This window comes from Desmodus rotundus, chromosome 12, assembly GCF_022682495.2.
Source record: "Desmodus rotundus isolate HL8 chromosome 12, HLdesRot8A.1, whole genome shotgun sequence".
Classification (NCBI taxonomy): domain Eukaryota; kingdom Metazoa; phylum Chordata; class Mammalia; order Chiroptera; family Phyllostomidae; genus Desmodus; species Desmodus rotundus.
Genome location: NC_071398.1, coordinates 52,861,109 through 52,879,588, shown reverse-complemented (window position 1 = coordinate 52,879,588; position 18,480 = coordinate 52,861,109). Strand labels below are relative to the sequence as shown.

The following is an 18,480-nucleotide window of genomic DNA, read 5'->3' as shown; positions in this document are numbered from 1 at the left end:
ATTCTGGTGGAAGCCTACCGATAACTTAATTTTTTTAAGAAAGGAAGAAAAGGAAAATACGCATTGTGGCTGACTGTGATTCTTTTAACAACGATAAGTACTGCAGAGGAGGAGGAAGTCAAGGAGATGAAGAGCTAACGGACCCAAGGAAACCGTGGCGCTCACCTGGTCAGTGGCCACCGGACACACATCTCACCTCCTGGGTCACCCCTACTCTCTTACCCTCATTCTCTTCACTAGAATTTCTATTTGAAGGCTTTATGCCACTTTTCCACAAGTTGGGGTTTTTTTTTCCTTCCTTTGAAGAGAGGGACAAAAAAGGTAGGTGTCACTGCTGAGGATTAAGAAACGAAGTCAATATTTACATCGGAGAGGCTATTTTCCATGTGTGAAGTAACTGCAGCAAAATTAAATACCTAAAGGGGTAGGAAAAAAAAAGACGAAAGGTACCCCTCCTGGCCCATATAGGAATCAAATCCACGACCTTAGCGTTATTAGCACCAGACTCTAACCAACCGAGCTAACCGGCCAGCTGTGGCGTTTCCTTCAACTTAAAGGAACAAAAAGTTCGCTGACATTCCTGTGTGTTCAGAACTGAGAACACCTTTCTTCTCTTAAAAAGAGACTTTCTCATTTAGTCCATTTTAAAGATGACTGAAGGACGACGGGGTGGAGGAGAGGGGACTGTTGCGCCATGAGTGGAGACTGAGGGACAGAGGAAGGGAGGTCACAGGATGAGAAGAGGAGGAAATAGGCAGGAGAGAGAAGAAATTGGATATCCAGGTGCCACATCATCAGTCCTCTGGACACAGACTCTGGCGTTCCTGCCCCGCGTTGGTGGCTCCTACAGACGCTTGACCTGTCCTGGGAGAAGCGTCTGAAAGAAAAAGAAAACAACCCTCCCCCCCCCCCCACACACACACCCCTAAGCTCCTGAGGAAAGGTTATAAATCTAAAGGCCAGCCCTGGGAACATGATGAAGATCCCTGGAGCCCTTGCGCAGAGCACTGGAGAGCATGGCCATGGGCCCTGCCCTGTGGCTGGGCCCCCTGCTCCTGGTTTCCCTCTGGGGGTCCTCAGCTCCAGGTAGGAGAAGCCGGACGATCAGGTAGGGAGTCCTAAGGTGGCCCGGCTTGACTCCATCCCCTCCGCATCCCACAGCTTCTCTTCTTAGGCGCCTCAGTGAGCATGTTCAGCGAGTCCAGGAGAGCTCTGTCCTGACCCTGAGCCTGGACCCGGGGACCATGACACTCCCTAAAGAGGGGTGGCTGGAGCAGCCACTGGACCCCTTCAACGCATCCGACAGGCGGTCCTTCCTGCAGGTGAGGTCAGGGGAGAGGGAATCCACCGTCCTCTTCTTTCCTCTTCACTCTGCCCCTCAGCCTCTGTTCTTCCCCTGTCTCCACATTTGTCTCCTCACCTCTCTGACCCTCAGTCTCACCCGGCCTTGCTGTTAGTATCCCTGATAGCCTTTAGTCCAGCCACCTGTGTCTTAGATGTACTCTCTGCCCCCTACTCCCCCAATTCCTTTCTCAATCTCCTACTTTTTTTTTTTGCCCCTCCAGTCCTATCCTTCAGTTCTCATTCCCTCTCTCTCCATCTCTCTTCACTGTCCCTCAGCCCCCCTCCACCCAACCCCCCATCCTTCATATTAAACACTAAACCCAGCACCAGGTCTTGATATGCAGAAGGGATTTGGACCAGATTTGGAACCAGCCCTGGCTCACAACAAACACTTGAAGATATCTATTGAACGAATCAACAAGCTTCCCATGTTTCACACCTACTCTGTACACAGTCTCCAAAGGTCATCTCACGGAGGTGCTATTCCTAAATCCACTTGTTACTTATTCTACAATTATTTTTTCAATATATGACAGGTGCCTGCCAAGTGCTTGCCATTAACCTTGACCCTGGGGATATAAGAGAGAAAACGTTGACAGAAACATCTGCTTTTGTAGACCTTACATTCTAGATGATGAGACAAACAGGAGGGAAATGAACACATAAATAAACAAGCCTGTTTCAGATACTACTAAGTATATAAGGAAAGACCCAGTAAGGGGGACTGGGATGAACAGGAAATAAAGAATAGGTCAAAATACCTATTTCTTCTTCTTCCTCATCCCACCTCCTAGCGGTACTGGATAAACGACCAGCACTGGGCCAGCCAGGATGGACCCATATTCCTGCATCTTGGGGGCGAGGGTAGCCTTGGGCCTGGCTCAGTGATGAGAGGTAAGGAGCTAGGGCGGGAAAGACATAGCTAGGAAGCTGGTGGAAGCCAGGAAGGGCGGCTGCATACTGCAGTGCTTCAACAGCTGAGGGCTGCAAGGGCTTACACCCACACACAGCCCCTTCCATCCTCTTCACAGGGCACCCTGCATCCCTGGCCCCAGCCTTGGGGGCCCTGGTGATAGGCCTGGAACACAGATTTTATGGTCTGAGTATACCTGCTGGGGGCCTGAGCTTGGCCCAACTCCGATTCTTGTCCAGCCGCCATGCGTAAGTGTTTGGGGCTGTGAGCCTGGGGATATCCTGTGTCTGCCCTCCACTGCCTGAAGTTCACCTTGAGTCTTTGGCTCATGTTTTCTTCCGTGCCTAAGTGTCTTATTATTTCTCTCTCTGTCTCTGCCCATCTCTTTCTTTCTCCTACACTGTATTCTTCTCTCATTCTGCCTCACTATGGCTACTAATCCGGACAACCAGGTCTCTGACCTGGATGACATAGCCTCCTCATTGGTCTCCATTTCTTCCCTTGACCCCTTCAGTCTGTTCTCCAGATGAAGCCAGAGTGACCAGTAGAGCACAAACTGGATCATTGCTCTCCCTACCTCAACTTCCCCCCATCTCTCATCTCATGGTCAAGTCAAATCTTTACAGTGGCCACGGGCTTCATGGCTCTGGCTCTCAGTTAACTCTGACCTCCACTTTCTCCCCGGACTCCAGCTGTGTTGCTGCCCTTGCTGCACTCCAGACATTCAGGCACATTGCTGCCTTGAGCCTCTACATCCTTGCTTCTGCAAGGAGTGGGTTCCCCCAGATATTGCATGCCCCTCTCACCTCCTTTAGGGCATCCTACTCCTATTAACAACCCCACTGCTCTCCTCTCACCTGCTCCGCTGTTCTCCCCGCACTTGTCTCTCCCACTCCTGCTTGCTGTCTCTGTATCTGACCCTCTTTGTCTTTTTCTGTCTCACGCTTGTCTCCATCACTCTGTATCTCTTTGCCTCTATGTTATTCCCTGTCTCCCAATCTTTCCACAAGCTAAATCGGTTTCTTTAAAAAAAATTTTTTTATTGTATTTCTCTCCGTTACCATTTAGTCCCATATAACTCTCCCTCCCGCTGCTAACCCGGTTTCTTACGGCAGCAGGATGGCACTAACTGCAAGCCGTTTCGGAAAGGTTGGGGAGGAAAGAACGCCTAAGACAGAAAAGATGTTAGACATGTCCCAACATCTTTTCCTGTCTCTCCCTTCCCCCAGTACTCTCACCTACCCAGCTCAGGACCCCTTCTCTTCCTGAGGAACTCTCCTCGACTGCTCCCGCCCTCCTGTATTTGTCGGGTTTCTGCCTAATCCGCCTTGAGATTTTTTCCCTCTCCCCACTAATCTGGAAGGAAAGGGAGGGGTGTCCCCTGGCCCAGCCACTGTCAGAAATGGATGTGTGAGTGCAGTCCTCCGAAATTCCCCATGAGAAAGCAGCCCTGGCTTCTGGGCAGACCCCCACCCTCGCCTGCAGAGTGGGGAATGCTCGGGGACTCCAGAGATGACCGACCAGCCTCCCCTCCACCCAGGCTGGCCGATGTGGTCTCCGCCCGCCTTGCGCTCTCTCGCCTCCTCAACGTCTCGGCCTCCAGCCCCTGGGTCTGCTTCGGAGGCTCCTACGCCGGCTCCCTGGCCGCCTGGGCGCGGCTGAAGGTCCCAGGACTCCTCGGGGCAGACACGGGGGTGGGGTGGGCTTGGGTCCCGTCTCGGGTGAAAGGAGCACTCTCTCCCCACACCCTCCCCGCAGAAGGGCTTTCCAGAGCTGTCTTCACACGGGTCCGGGACACAGAGGGCGGGGCTCACCCGGGGCCCCTCGAGGACCGCGGGGCACAGGGCGGGAGATCAGGGTCCAATCCTCAGCCCGCCTGACGACTTCTCCTCCCCAGTTCCCGCATCTCCTCTTCGCTGCGGTCGCCTCCTCGGCCCCGGTGCGGGCCGTGCTGGATTTCTCCGCGTACAACGAGGTGCGGGCGCGGGCGGGCGCGGGAGGAGCCGGGTCTCAGGGGCCAGGCCCCTAAAGGCACCCCTCCTCCCACGGTCCGACCACAGGTGGTGTCCAGGAGCCTCTCGAGCACGGTGATCGGCGGGTCCCCGGAAGTAGGAGCGGCCCAGCCCGAAGGGGAGGGGAGGGGGAGGGAAGGAGGCCTTCAAGTTGCGTCCAGAGAAAGCGTGCCCCCCCCCCCCCCCCGCACGGGGGCGGGGTCTGGGGAGGTGGGAACCCAGAGAGAGGGACGGATCCTAGCTGAACGCTGGGGCTGAACAAAAGTGCAGTCACCCGAAGGGAGGAGCTTCAACGGGGCGGAGAGAGGGGCGGGGCCCGAAGAGAGACGACCCTATCAGCAGGTGAGGCTCAGTGTAGGGTGGGGCCTGAAGAGAAACCGCCCTATCATCAGGCGCGGCTCAGTGTGCAAGGCGGGGTCTGGAAGACGATTCCCCCGCCCCCAGGAGGTGCGCTTTAGTGCTGGCCCTCGGACAACAGAGTTCTACTCCGGAGGGAGGGTCGGGCTGGGGGAAGTTGAGAGCTTAGGAGGATGCTCGTGGAAGAGACAGGCCGGGCCAAGGCCCGGGTCTCCCCCGACACTGCCTCTCCTCCCCGCAGTGCCGCGCAGCGGTATCCACTGCCTTCGCGGAGGTGGGGCACCGCCTGCGCGCAGGAGGGGCGGCCCGGAAGGCGCTGAGGGCGGAGCTGGGAGCATGCGCGTCCCTGGGCCGCGCGGAGGACCGGGAGGAACTGCTGGGGGCGCTGCAGGCTCTGGTGGGAGGCGCAGTGCAGTATGACGGGCAGACGGGGGCGCCGCTGAGCGTACAACAGCTCTGCCGACTCCTCCTTGAGGACCAGGGCAACGGCAACGGCAGCCACCTGCTGCCATACCGCGGGCTGCGTCGGGCCGTACAGGTGAGCCACCCTGAGTACGACAAGAGGGTCAGCCCACCAGGGCCACAGCTCCATCTCTGCTGTGCAATCTTGGGCAGCTATGAACCTTTCTGAGGCTTACTTTGCTCATGTGTTACTTGCATAAGGTCTGACAGGTAATAAAGTCCCAGTCTTCTACCACCTTAACCTCTAATCCACAGACTCCCAGGACAACTCGGGAACTCCTCTTCTGACATCTGACCTTTGACTTGTAGGTTGTCCTACACAGCCTGGGCCAGCGGTGTTTAAGCTTTTCCAGAGCAGAGACACTGGCCCAGCTGAGGGTCACAGAATCCCAAGTGTCCGGCGTGGGTGACCGGCAGTGGTTGTACCAGACATGCACTGAGTTTGGTTTCTGTGAGTGTCTTGCTAACTCTCACCTCTGATACCTTCCCCCTCTTCCCCCCCCTCCCCCTGCCAAATGCCTATTGAAGTGATAGGGGATAGGCAACAAGCATTTATTTGAGATCAATAAGAATACCTGTATGAGAAGCACTCATTCATGCAGAAAACTAAATAGTTTTCCAGTTAGTAGACAGAGACAATAGATATTTGGGAGAAAGGGAAGGGGAAAATTTATATCAAAAAAAAAGGAAGGCATTTACTTCTCTTAGTGCAGATAAGCTAACACAGTGAATTAACATGATAAAGAATGTTTTATTTTCTCAGTCCAATAGCCATCAGTCTGGTAGTCGTATTATCTGCTTTCTTGTTATCTTTGCAAACAGTTCTTTGGGGCACAATGTTGCTTTAGGCCCAAGCCAAAGGTTATTTTCCCCTGTTTTAATATCCAAAGGTTTGAGGTATAAGACATGCAAGGCAGTTCCTCTGTCATGGAAGCTCTGACTCCATTTTAAAGAGGCTGTTTATATTATTATATATATTTTTACGCTTCTCTTTTTTTTCAAATCCTCAAGGATATATATTTTTTAATTGATTTTAGAGAGAGGAAGGGAGAGAGAGAAACATTGATTGGTTGCTTCCCATGTGCATCCTGACCCAGGCTCAAACTGCAACCTTTTGGTGTGCAGGACAACACTCCAAACAACAGAGCCATCTAGCTGGGGCACACTTTTCCCTTTTCATCAAGATCCTTCCTCAAAAACATTGCTGATCAATTATTGGAAAGCAGCACTGATCAATTATGGAATCATCATTGGTTCTTAATTGTCAGGTGGCTCATTTTGTGTATATCATGTCATTGTCAGTCTCTTGTCACCAGGAAGGCTCATTCATGGTGGGTCATGTCCCATGTAGGAGGGAAAGTGGTTTTCTAGGAGTCTGAGCCCACATTTGAGCAACAAGAGCGCCAGAACAGAGTAAGGCTTTACCGTTATGTTTCTCTAAGGGCATAGAAGCATCTTCTGTAGTTTCTTGAGATTTCTTACATGAAAATTTTATAGGCCTTGGTGATCATTTCCAAACATGGAGCAATCATTGTCAGAGTATTGCCAGAGTGGTGACTTTATAACATCAAGCTGTGTAAAACATGAAGACTTATAACAGACAAACATGTTCTATAACAAACAAAATGTTAAGTCCCATTTGAAGAATAATTCAAAACCAGGATCAATACCTGAGGGCAGTCAACTGAAGATATTAGAGAACCATGAGGTGTCAGTGGGAACCATATTTAATCATTTGGCTTGTGCTCAGATTTTATCTAGTTCTATATCTATTTTGTCAGACCAAGTACAAGAGGAGGTATTTACAATAAAGCAAACCCCATCTTGTTCAGCTAGGATATGGTTAAGAGCAATTTTATTCTCTAATACAACTCACATGAGGACATTGAAAGATTTTTCCTGGTTGGCTATTACTGTGGCAGCCATTGCAATACCTGCCCAAGGGAAAATTCTGGTACCTTTACTAGAGCTGACATTGCCAGGCTTTGAACAGCCTTGACTATGTGTGCGATCAGCTGCATGTTTTGACCTGGGAAGTAAGTTTAAAGATGACGCCCCATGTTGAGTTATCTTTATAGTCAGAAATCAGAGGGAAGAGGAAGCAATAACTATTATAGTGAGTGCTTGACCCCCATACTTTAGGAAGGTATAGATTTCACAGGCCAGGCCTGGAATCTTGAGTTAGTTGTCCACAACAGGTGTTACCTGCTTCACTTCCTAGTAATCATTAAGTTTAACCCTCTGTTTTTTGAACAGTCCAGTTAGGTGCAAGAAACTGTCTTTAAATTAGAAACATGAATCTAAGAGTTAACATGTTTAAATATGGTTACATGTGGATTAGTTAAGAGTACCTGAAATTCCAGACAGATAAGGTAGGAAGGAAAAAAACTGTTTTAATTCTGCTTGCAAAGGTGTAACTTACCGAATTGTTGTGGGTCATAGGTAGATTAGGATAAAAAAAATTCTTATATCTGAAAAACAAAGATCAAATCTAGTAACATTTCATATAAAAATCATAGTCATCCTTGTCAGTTCATTTAGCCCCATGTTATTAATTTTTGTTGATCTTGGTATTTTTGGTAGTAGTTTTATGATCCAGTTTTTTAGAGCTCTATAAATCTTTATGCAGTTCAGTGTTATGTTTTTAAAGTTGTCTCTTTGAAGATGAAACATATTCATATGAACTTTTTCTTCCAAAGCATCAGAGTAAAACAGTAGCTGTCTCTAATGATAACACTTTAAAATGGCCATGGTTGAAGACCTGGTGAGGGTTCACATACATATATACATACATACATACATACATACATACATACATACATATATACAAGTGATGCAACTGACTTAGTTACCCACCCGATCTTAGTTACCCACCCGATCTTAGTTAGCTTGACTATACATAAAATTATTTTTATAGATCCCTCCACAAACTTTCTGCAGCTTCCACAAACCTTCTGCAGCTTATATATACCTTTCAGGTTTTGTCCTTTTTTCATATTTTATTTTTTTATTGTTTTATTTGTGGAGAAAATTACTTTCCTTTTTCCTTCTTACAAAAAAAAAAAAAGGTCCTTTATATCCTTCCTTATCCAAAAAACACATTCTATTTTCTTTTCCCTCAACCAGATGCATCTCCATGCTTTATACGTGCTTCTAGTGAGAGCATATACCCTATTTTTTATACACAATCATTTTGTTTTATCCTTATTACTGTCCCATCACAGCCCTATCATTCTGGGCCATCACGATCTAGGACATGGGGTCATCTCTGGCAGGTCTGTGAACTCATTGGTCATTATTGGGGAGAGGTCTGTAAATGATTATTGAAGGAGACTAGAGAATTGGGTTTATACCCCACACTTACAGATATCTCCCTCCACAGATGTCACTTGTCAGGGCCCTAGATGTCCTTTCTCCCAGCTCCCAGCACTGCCCTCCCAGCTAGAGCTGTGTGAGAAGGTGTTCGGGCTTTCAACCTCATCCATGGTCCAGGCTGTGACCCAGACCAACTCCTACTACGGAGGCCAGACGCCAGGGGCCACCCAGGTGCTGTTCATTAATGGTGAGCATGCCATCAAAAGTTGACCCTGAAGTCTCCACCATGCCCCCACTCAGCACACCACTCTCTCCTTTTTTTGCAGGGGATGCAGACCCCTGGCATGTGCTCAGTGTAACACAGGCCTTGGGACCCTCAGTGCCAGCCCTCCTCATCCCTAGTGCCTCTCACTGCGCAGACATGGCACCTGAGAGGCCCTCAGACACTCCCAGCCTCCGCCAAGGGCGCCAGGTAAGAAAGAAAACGCTCTGGGTGATTTACATTTGCATTTTCATTTGCATACAATTTGCGTGTTCCTACCCTTACTGGTGCTAGGATCTGACTTTCAAAATTCTCTACACCTCTCCACAGAGCATCTTTCAGCAGCTGCAGACCTGGCTCAGGCTGGCCAAAAGGAGCCCTCTTAGGGGTGGGCTCTGAGCCCCACACCCTCACCACTCCCTGCATGGCCCTCTTTGGCCAGGATATATTTGTTCACTGGACAGAAGAAAGCAGCTGATTTGTAAAGAGGAAATTCCCAGGAATTAGGATTCAGCCCCTGTTCTGCATTTAACTGACTTGTGTCTGCAACCATCCTCACTCCCAACTAAACCTGCTCTGTTACAGATAGCGTTCTGTAAATATAAGTGGATGATTATTCTCATTGTGAATGTTGGTATTTTAAAGTCAAATGTCAGAGAAATGTCACTGCCCTCTCTCTGCTAATTGGCTAAAATTCTGCTCAGTTCCCTGGCTGGCTACCTTGTGCACGTCTCTCGCTGGACCTCAGGCCCTGCCCTGTCTGCTTCTCACCCTTCTCCCACTGTTTCCCTCTTCCTTAGTCTCTTCCTCTCTGTCTTGTCCGTCTCTATTTGTCTCAGTCTCCTCCTGTTGCCCAAACACCTTCATTTCTCTGTGTGTCTTAGTCTGTTTCGCTGTTTATTTCTCTCTGTGCCTCTCTCAGTGTCTCTGCTATCTTCCTCTCTCTCCTGCTCTGCCCTTGGTTGTCTCCATTGCTCAGTTTCTATTTCTCATTTTGGTTTCTGTGTCATTTCTGTCTCTATCTCAGCCTCTGTTCCCCTCCCTCAGACATTCCCTGTCCTCCTTCACTGCTTTCTAACTCTCTCTGTCTTCTGAGACTCTCTATTTCTGTCTTATGCTCATCCTCACTGCCTCTGTTTCTCTTCACGTCAGTATTTGTCCTTCTCTGTCTGTCTCTCTTTTAGCCTTACTTCTAAACCTGTCACTCACCAACTTTTCTCAAAATCAAATGTCACTCTCTGACTCTTCCAACTTCTAACCCTAGGGATTTAGGGCTCTGGTGAAACCTTCTAGATAGGGACACCCCAGGGTTCTGGAAGGATGGGCCCAATCCCAAGGGTCCTCTTAGCCTGGCTCAGCTGGGCCATCTGAGCGCCAGTTCCCCACCATGAGCAGCAGCCAACAGGTCGCAAGTCGGAGAGCTGGGAAGTAGGGGCCATGGAACAGCAAGTCAGGAACTTGGAGTGGGTGAGAGAAGCCCTGATGCCCGTTCTCCTACGAGGAAGTACTTCTCTGTCTTCCGTGACTCCAAACCCTGAGGAGCAACTATTTTTTCTTCTAAAGCCGAGTCTCAGTGCCTCCATTTGTGTATTCACCATGTCCACTGTAGTCTGACACACCATGGGTCCTCAGTGCCTGCTGAGAAATGAAAGGATGAGGTCTAACCTTAACTCTTGGCATATCCTTGATCTCCCTCTTGCTTGCTGGGTGCATCTTCTCTCGATGTCCTTTGCAAACTTCTTTTCCACTTGATATCTGATGTGTTTGTGTTTGGTGTGGGCTGCTTTGTCTTGTCAAGCATTCTCAGAACTTCAGAGCTTGGGGAAAAAATTAACCTCACACCCATCTCACACCAAACACAAAATTGATACAAGATGGATCATAGATCTAAATCTAAAACTAAATCAAGACAAAAAAAAAAATAGAAAACTTCTTCATGACCTAGCTGTAGACAAATATTTCTTAGGGAAAAAAAAGCATAAAATACACTAAAAGTCACAAATTGAACATTATCAAGAAGTCTGCTCATTAAAAGACATCACTAAGAAATGGAAAGACAAGCAAAAGACTGAGGGAAAACATATATAACACATATATCTGATGATGGGCTTGAGTCCAGATTATTTAAAGAAGTGCCAGAAACCAATAAAAAGACACTCAGAGACACAGACAACCATGTGGTGGTGACCACAGGGAAGCCTGGGTGAGGGCCAGGTGGAGGTGGGCAGAGGGAGCTGGGGGAGCGACAGGGACATCTGTGATAAAGACAACAATGAATAGTTTTTTTAGAAGACAAGTGAGTAACAAATGGGCAAAGCACTTGCCTAAGTACTTGAATTTAAAAAATGCATGTATAGCCAATAATCACATGAAAAAAAAAGCCCAACCTATTTAACCAGTAGAGAAAGGTGAATTAAAGCCACAATGAGGCTTCCAGTCAAGATGGCGACATAGGCAGACAGGGCTCACCTCTTTGCACAACCACGTCAAAGTTACAACCAAAATATAGAACAGCTATCACTCCAGAACATCAGAAGTCAAGTTGAATGGAAGTCTGACAACTACAAAATTGAAACAACATCCGACCAGATGGTAGGACAGGCGCAGACGCAGAATAGGCTGGCCTGGTACCCACATGGATAAAAATTTGGGAGGGATATATCAGGAGCAAGGAGTCCCAGACCCACGCCAGGCCCCTCAGCCCAGGATTGCAGTCCCCACAAATTCTGGCTGCAAAAACCAGAAGGATTGGGTTGGTGGAGGAGGCTGCTGGAGCTCTAAGCAGTTCTTCTTGGGGAAACCCCACAGGACTCATGTACTTAGACTTGCTCCCGCTGAGCTCCAGCACCAGGGTGGCAGCTTGAAGTAAACCAGTGGTATACAGGGAGAGACTGAAGTGCCTGGCAGTGGGACGAACAGAAGCCATTGTCCCTTGGCTGAGCCCTCACCGCACAGAACCAGTAGGTACCAGTACTGCCATATCCAAGACTCCATCAACCTTGTGCATGTGTTACCAAACCACAATTGGTGTCCTGATGCCTGCTGCTACCCTCTAAGGAAAATTCCAGAGGTAAGGCAAAGCTTTGGTGATAAAGGAAAGGAGACTTTACTCAAAAATTACACAATTTTGGAATAACAGTTTTCCACATGGGTTAATGACTGAAGCCTATCAATTAAGGCCAAACTCTTTTAACACCTGAGTTCTATCATTCCCCTGTTAGTTTTTAATTACCTTTTTTCTATAGGATTAGTTTTACAAACTAAAACAATATAAGATACCAAAGCTACACAATTTTGGAAGAATGGCACGCCTCTGCCTCACAGCTCCTCTCCTCTGGAACGCCCAGAGAAGAATAACCTTCCCACCTTCTGCCAGGCTAGCCCAACCTAGGCTGCGAACAAAGTTCCTTATCCCATTCAAAATCCATCCAAAGCCACCCAAAATACATCCAAATTCAATCCAAATTACCTTTTGTTGGGAAGCGAGGGCGGCTTCTGCACTATCATGCAGGAGTCCTTGAGGAAGAAGAGAGAGCAGGACTGAGAGCCCGCAACCCGGTCCTCCCCTTGGAGTTCACATCCGGCCCATAATTCCATGCGCATGCAGTCTCTCAGCCAATCCCGTCAGAGGCTGTTTACCGTTGCCTGGGCAACCTCCTTCCAGGGAATTGCTCAGATCCCTCAGCATCACCCCTGCCCTTTGCCGCCCCAGGCCTGTCCGAATTTTCGGGACACCTGGTACTTTCAGAGCCTAAGACGGGATTGGGCACCTGTGAGCGACTCCTCAATTTCTTTAAAATGAAAGTCTAATCAAATTGTTGAAAAACAATAAAAATAATTGTCATCCATGCTGCCAACTTGATGTCAGGAAAAAAAGAAAAAGACTCCAGACCTTGCGAATCGGGAAATTCTGCCTCTCTTCTCTGTTTTCTGCAACACTGACCGATCCACGTCGCAGTCTCTAACAGCGGAGTTTTCAATGCCGCTGTTCGTCACACGCAGACGCAGCGCTGTCCTGTCACGAAGGTATCACCGCGGATCTGAGCGGAGAGCATTTCGCGGATGAGCACCCTCTAGATCCCGGGGGAAACGCTGGGAAGGGACAGAAGACAGTGACGAGCGTCAGCATGAAAGGAAAAAGTGAAGGACAGGCGAGCACATTACCTGTGGAGCAGATGGACGTCAGTCACTGAGCACAGGTGCCCCAGGGCGGCCTGAGGGACCCCGATAATAGGATGGCTCATCGCGTCAGCACACGTACCCCCTTTGTCACCCCCCTGATGGAGACCTGGGCACCGCCCTCGGGACCAGCACCACCCTCGAGGACGTTGGAGGTCCCCAAGGCTCCGGGCTGAATCGTGGCTCCTTGGAATCAGGGAGGAAGATGGAAATCAAAGCCACAGGGTAACATCTGGTAATTCCTTGAAATCCAGGCCCCAGGAGTCCAAGGTTCCCCTGCCTGGTGTTGGAGAAGGAACTTAGACTCTTTTTTTGAGCGATATTTGATTAGGAGTCACGGCATTTCTATGTTTTTATTTTAACAAATAAAAATGTGAGGAAAAGAAATACACCGGGAGTGAAAATATATTAAAGTAAAAACCACTCAAAACTATTAGCTTCGGGGGCATCCACGAAATGAGTGGGTAATTCTGTTGTACCTTGCCGAAGCACCCCAGTACAGGATGTTGTTTCTGTAGTGCAGTGGTCACCTCGTTCGCCTGAGGCGCTAAAGGTCAGAAACTGGGCGGAAACAGTGGTCACCCAGGGCTTTTTATATTTGTGTTTCTCCTCAATGTCTCAGCCTTCTTGGGCTCTGACCTGAGGTTTCCCACGTCCTTACTCGTGTTGTCAGCTCCGGGACTACCTGCAAAGGATTTCTAAGAATAAGAACTCAAATCACTGGATAATATTTTAAAATTTGACCCTTCCCTCAATTGCACTTTGGGAGTTCTTTATGTCATCTGGATCCACGGCCTTTTTACAATGTGTGTATTACGAATATCTTCTCCCGCTCTATGGCTGGTGTTTTCTCTCTCTCAGGGGAGTCTTTTGATGAAAAAGGTCCAGAATACCAATCTTTCTTTTATGCTTAGTGCATGTCTACGAAATGTTTGTTTATCTCTGAGGCATGAAGCATTTTCTAATTTTTCTTCGATAGGTTTTAGTGTTGGCACTTTTGCTTTTGGTCTGTGGACAAGCCCTTCATGAAAGACAACCGAATGGCCAGTAAGAAAGTGAGGTGTGCCATACTGCAATTATAGATAGGTAGATGAGTGGCTGATGGATACATGACAGATAGATGATAGATGGCAGATGATTGATAGGTAAATGATAGATTGATAAATGGGTGAGAGATGAATGGATGATAGATAATACATGGGTAGATAATACAGATGATGGATAGATATATCAGATTGATTAGATTGATAGGAGATAGATAATACATAGATAGCTAGGTGACAGATAGCTAGACAATAAGTAGGAGGTAAAGAAAATAGGAAGGAAGGAAGAACCTAAGACCAACCCCCATCGCCAGGCAGAGGGATTCCAGGTGCAGGCACCTAAGCTTAACCTTGACTCCATATCCGGGCTTCGCTGGCCTGAGTCTGACCCGCGTCTCCAGCTCTGCGCGTCGTGTGCAAGGACCTGAGCTGGACCTGCCTCTGCACACCAGAGCTTCCCCACCGTTCGGACCTGCGCCTGACCCGAGCCTGACCCAGTCACCTGCCTGAGGCTTTCTGGGTGCTGCAGCCACTAGCGGCCAGAAATCGTCACCTGGACACCGAAAACCTCCACGTCGGTGGGTTCAACTTTTAGTTTCATTTAGCCCAGAACAGTCCCGGATGGGATTGCTATGCGCTGTGGGTCGGTTTACTTGGGTGTGTGATTGAGACACGTCTGCGGAACAGGCACGCAGGAGACCCGGCGTTTGGGCCTCGAAGGCAGGTTGTCGGGACAGCCAGCTCTTCTCCTCGGACATTTCCAGGGCCCGGCATCCAGCTCAGTTCCTGGAGCGCGCCCAGCACGCGGTAACCGTGGGCTGCACGTAGTCAGGACCACGGACAGCGCTCCCTGGATTTGCGGGTCGAGAGAGGGCTTTTTTGGTACCTTGAATTGGTGATGTGTGTTTTATTCACAGACTTTTTTTTTAATTTCTATAGAATACATTGTTTCTATTTGCGTGAGTGCAGGCGGGCAAATGGACACAACCTCATCAAGGAAATACTTCACCATCATGACTGTTGGTGTGTCTGCACCAGGTTAGCATCTTCTCATCTCCACTTTTTCAGAAAGAACTTCTCCAAAACTTTCTAAATAAATCTTCATATTTCTCTTAGCACTACGTACCTTTTTCGTTGCATATGTATGCTAGTTTGCCCGGTGACTTGAGTCCTCTGTCTCTCTCACTAGAATAAAACTTACAAGAGAGTAGATGTAGTGTCCAGCTTTGTTCGCCAATGAAACACAACAGATATTTAACAAACATGTGAGCTCTTACCACGGTCCAGGTGGATGTTATCACAATTTTGAGATGAAGCACTCAGAGAAACCCCATCTCCGAGCCCTGGAGGCTCCATCTGATCACATACCTTTGGGAAGCTCTGTGTTTGCTGTGGATTTTTCTGGAGAAGCAGGATAATGGGGGGAGCTTTTGTGAAGGACCCCGCCCTTTTCTTTACTATTCAACTTGGACATTTCCTGCAAAGATTTGCTTACACGTTTTTACCCAAGAGCTGCAGTTGCGGTTGGTTTTAAAAATCAGTATATTTCTTCATTATTGAAGAATATACTTATCCTACAATATGTGAATAGGATATATTCACCCTATTATTTTACAACCAATTGGTTCTCCAAAAATCTTTTCTTATCTACTCATTTCCAGCCTTTAAAAAATGTTCAACCTGAAAGACGCCTCTCGAACTCTTTTTACTGAAGTTCCAAGATAGCAATTTTATCCAATACTCACTCACTATAAAGCATTTCATTTCTCCCATTTTCATTGTAAGTTATTGATAGAACTTGTAAGAGAGCGCTGGTTCTAAATAGTACCTGTCTGCTCTCTAGGGATGTCATGGAAATGTGTGGGAATTTTTGGTCTTCATCATGAATGGCATTTGGTAACTGAGTCCAGGGCTGCTATATCCTGCAATAAGCCAGACAGTCCGCCGACTGTCCTGAGTTCCCCTTGACTTCTAAATGTCCTTCTGGACTTTCATGTAAGTGAAAATGCTTTACTTACCCAAGCCTAAACTGAACTCTCTTTACATATAAATGCAAACACTTTACATAGATTTAAAGGATACCAGATTGATAAGCTGAGGGTCTTAATGTTTGTTTGATGACTTTCAAGACTCATTGCAAGTTAAGCAACAGCCAAGATTGTGTCGTGGGGTGGCAGCAACAATCCGAGGGAGCATTTCACAGTAACTTAAACAAAATGCACATAAAGATTAATGAAAGAAAGCCAGTCCGGCCAGAAGTTAACCCTACAATCTTCTGACCCACAGTCAGGTGCATTTGCAATTACACTGATGGCTTAGCAGGACAGGAACTCTTAAACACGACATTTTAAATGAAGCATCAGAATCATTGGTATATAAGTGACAACTATTTTGAACTTAACATTAAAAAAAAAACATTTTATTAAGTCCAAGACCAGTTAGATTATTTGGTTAGGTCAGGAGTTTAATAACTCCAGGCTGTGAGTTTGATTCCCATACTTGCTAGGGGGTTGTTTATTTTCTTGATTCTTAACCGGTACAAAGCAGAGAATAACGTATAACGTACAATGCCCTAAGAAGTTTCAAATCCATCGCTCTTGCTATCCTTTAATTCACTGATGACCCAGTTCAGTTCCTATAAATTCGACATTTCACCTGGCACTGGATCGTTCTCTTTCCTCCAGGAGCAGTGGCTGAACACAGAGAGCTGCAGCTGCGCAGGGCAGAGGGCTCAGAAGTGGGAGCTCTGCCTAATGTAAAAAACAAAAAAGTGGGAAAGCTAATTGGCAACGTTTTAAAAAGCTTATTTGATTTTAAATTGTGTTTCCAAATAGCAACTAACCTTCTTTTTCAAATCAACAAGAGATACAAGGTAAAAAGAAGTTCTTAAAAGGTTGTTTTTCCATGGCTCCGAAAACTCTGATTTAACCGACAGCCCTGGTGGCCCCGTGAAGAAGCACCACGAAAGGTGGGTGCGTTCAGGACGCTTCCTCTACCCACGCGTCTTTTCCATGAAGACTCTGGTGTGAAAGGTGTTGGCGGGCACGGGGCAGGTAACCGTCCACCAGTTAATTCTCGAGAAGGGAAAGCAGACAGATTTTATACCTTTAAAACTGCCAGGAGGGCTTGAAAGGCAGAACTATATCATCAAATAGTTTAGGAATGATCTTTGACCTGTGGGTCCCATGGTGTAGTGGTTAGCACTCTGGACTCTGAATCCAGCGATCCGAGTTCAAATCTCGGTGGGACCTCTCCGTGTGCTTTTTGCCTTACTTCCTCTGTACCGTCCACTTCTTGTTCCTACAAACCCCGGCACCCAAGTTCAGTTCTGATGTTCTCACATCGCCCGGTGTCTGCAATCACCAGCCAAAGTGCAGGTTAACGCTTGCCCTGTGCAGTTTGTTTCTTGGGGGCGGGGCCCGGAGAAATCGCAAAAGAAAATGCTCACGAGAAGCCCCCGAGCTCGCTGGAACTGGAAATCTCTAGAGAAAACCCGTAAAATGAGGAGATAGGTGGCCGGCGGGAAGAGCAAGAGGAAATTTGTGATAGTCGGGGACGGAGAAAAGCGAGGATGGGATTTAAGGAAAGGATCCTTCCCAGGCCACAGCGGCGGAGGCCGAGAGAAAACTGCGCCCGCGAGACCACAGGGGGGTGGAGCCCGAGCTCCGAGATCAGCGGGGAGCGCGGGGAACCAGCCAGCGATGGCCGGTGGTCGGTGGGCGCGTTTATCCGACTTCGCACGAGCGTCCCGGCTTCCGGAGGCGAAGACGTTCGCCCGTCAACAGGGGTCCCTTCCCGGCTCTGCACGCTGCCCCGATCCCCCGAGCGTAAATAACCCAGGGGCTTCTGTCAAATTAAATGGCAAAGCTTTATTCAAGGGTCTTAAGCGAACTGCAATTCTGGAAACACTACCAGGAAATACCCGGAGTGTTCCAAAGAAAAAGAAATGTTGAGCGTTTTTATAGTAAAAAGCACCTTACTGAGAAGCATCAGTCCTGCATTCGTAGCCTCTGCATTGGTAGCCATCGGATGTCCGGTGGCCTGGACGAGGGAACGTTGTTTAGTAAATTCTTTAGAGGATTGATTGATTTTCCACAGGATTTATGTTCGTCTGGACACTGACTCACAACTGAGGAGCTCAAAAGTTTAAGTCCTCAGGTTAATTGAAGGAAGCTAACAACCTTTCAGCCCATTCTGATTCAAATAATCTTGTTAGCTGGACTGTAGTGTCTCCATTTTTCCCCTTCACTCTTTCCTCACCAGCGGGGGTGCGCAGGATGCTGCGGGCGCGCCGCCCTCGGCTCCCCTGCAGGTCCTCGTGGGGCCCGCAGTCAGGACCAGCGTGTGCAGAACCGGAAGCTCGGTCGCCCAGGCTATTGCTGGGACGTTTAGTTCTGGACAGAGGCCAGATGGAAGAAACATATGGGCAGGAAAAAGCAGCTCCAGCGTTAGATCATAGAGGTGGTGGAGGGGTGTAAGTCGGAAAAATGATAATGGCAAAAAGTACAAAAGGGGGGTGGGGGAAGGGGAGGCCCCAGGACTCAGCACGCTCTCCCAGGGTCAGGGTCAGCACAACGCTCCACAGATGCACCT

The 18,480-nt window shown here is 48.2% G+C and overlaps 1 protein-coding gene, 1 long non-coding RNA gene and 1 other non-coding gene across 4 annotated transcripts; 2 read left to right on the top strand and 1 right to left on the bottom strand.

Moving 5' to 3' along the window:
* Window positions 1–1,016: 1,016 nt before the first annotated feature.
* On the top strand, window positions 1,017–9,107 carry PRSS16 (serine protease 16). Its single transcript, XM_024570202.3, has 12 exons — window positions 1,017–1,086; window positions 1,162–1,322; window positions 2,139–2,238; window positions 2,376–2,505; window positions 3,798–3,921; window positions 4,155–4,232; window positions 4,318–4,365; window positions 4,868–5,164; window positions 5,398–5,539; window positions 8,471–8,650; window positions 8,730–8,875; window positions 8,996–9,107. Exons 1-12 carry the CDS (start codon window positions 1,017–1,019, stop codon window positions 9,062–9,064), a joined length of 1,545 nt encoding a protein of 514 aa, XP_024425970.2. The 3' UTR covers window positions 9,065–9,107.
* LOC123480763 (uncharacterized) lies at window positions 6,276–12,218 on the bottom strand. Of its 2 annotated transcripts, none has more exons than XR_011650641.1 (2): window positions 12,135–12,218; window positions 6,276–10,303 (listed from the first exon to the last, which is right to left on the bottom strand). It is a non-coding gene; the product is annotated as an uncharacterized lncRNA (long non-coding RNA). The 2 variants fall into 2 exon arrangements; XR_011650642.1 differs by having other exon boundaries at window positions 6,276–10,300.
* Window positions 12,219–17,066: 4,848 nt separating this feature from the next.
* TRNAQ-CUG (transfer RNA glutamine (anticodon CUG)) lies at window positions 17,067–17,138 on the top strand. Its single transcript has one exon. It is a non-coding gene; the product is annotated as a tRNA-Gln (tRNA).
* The last annotated feature ends 1,342 nt before the right edge of the window (window positions 17,139–18,480 follow it).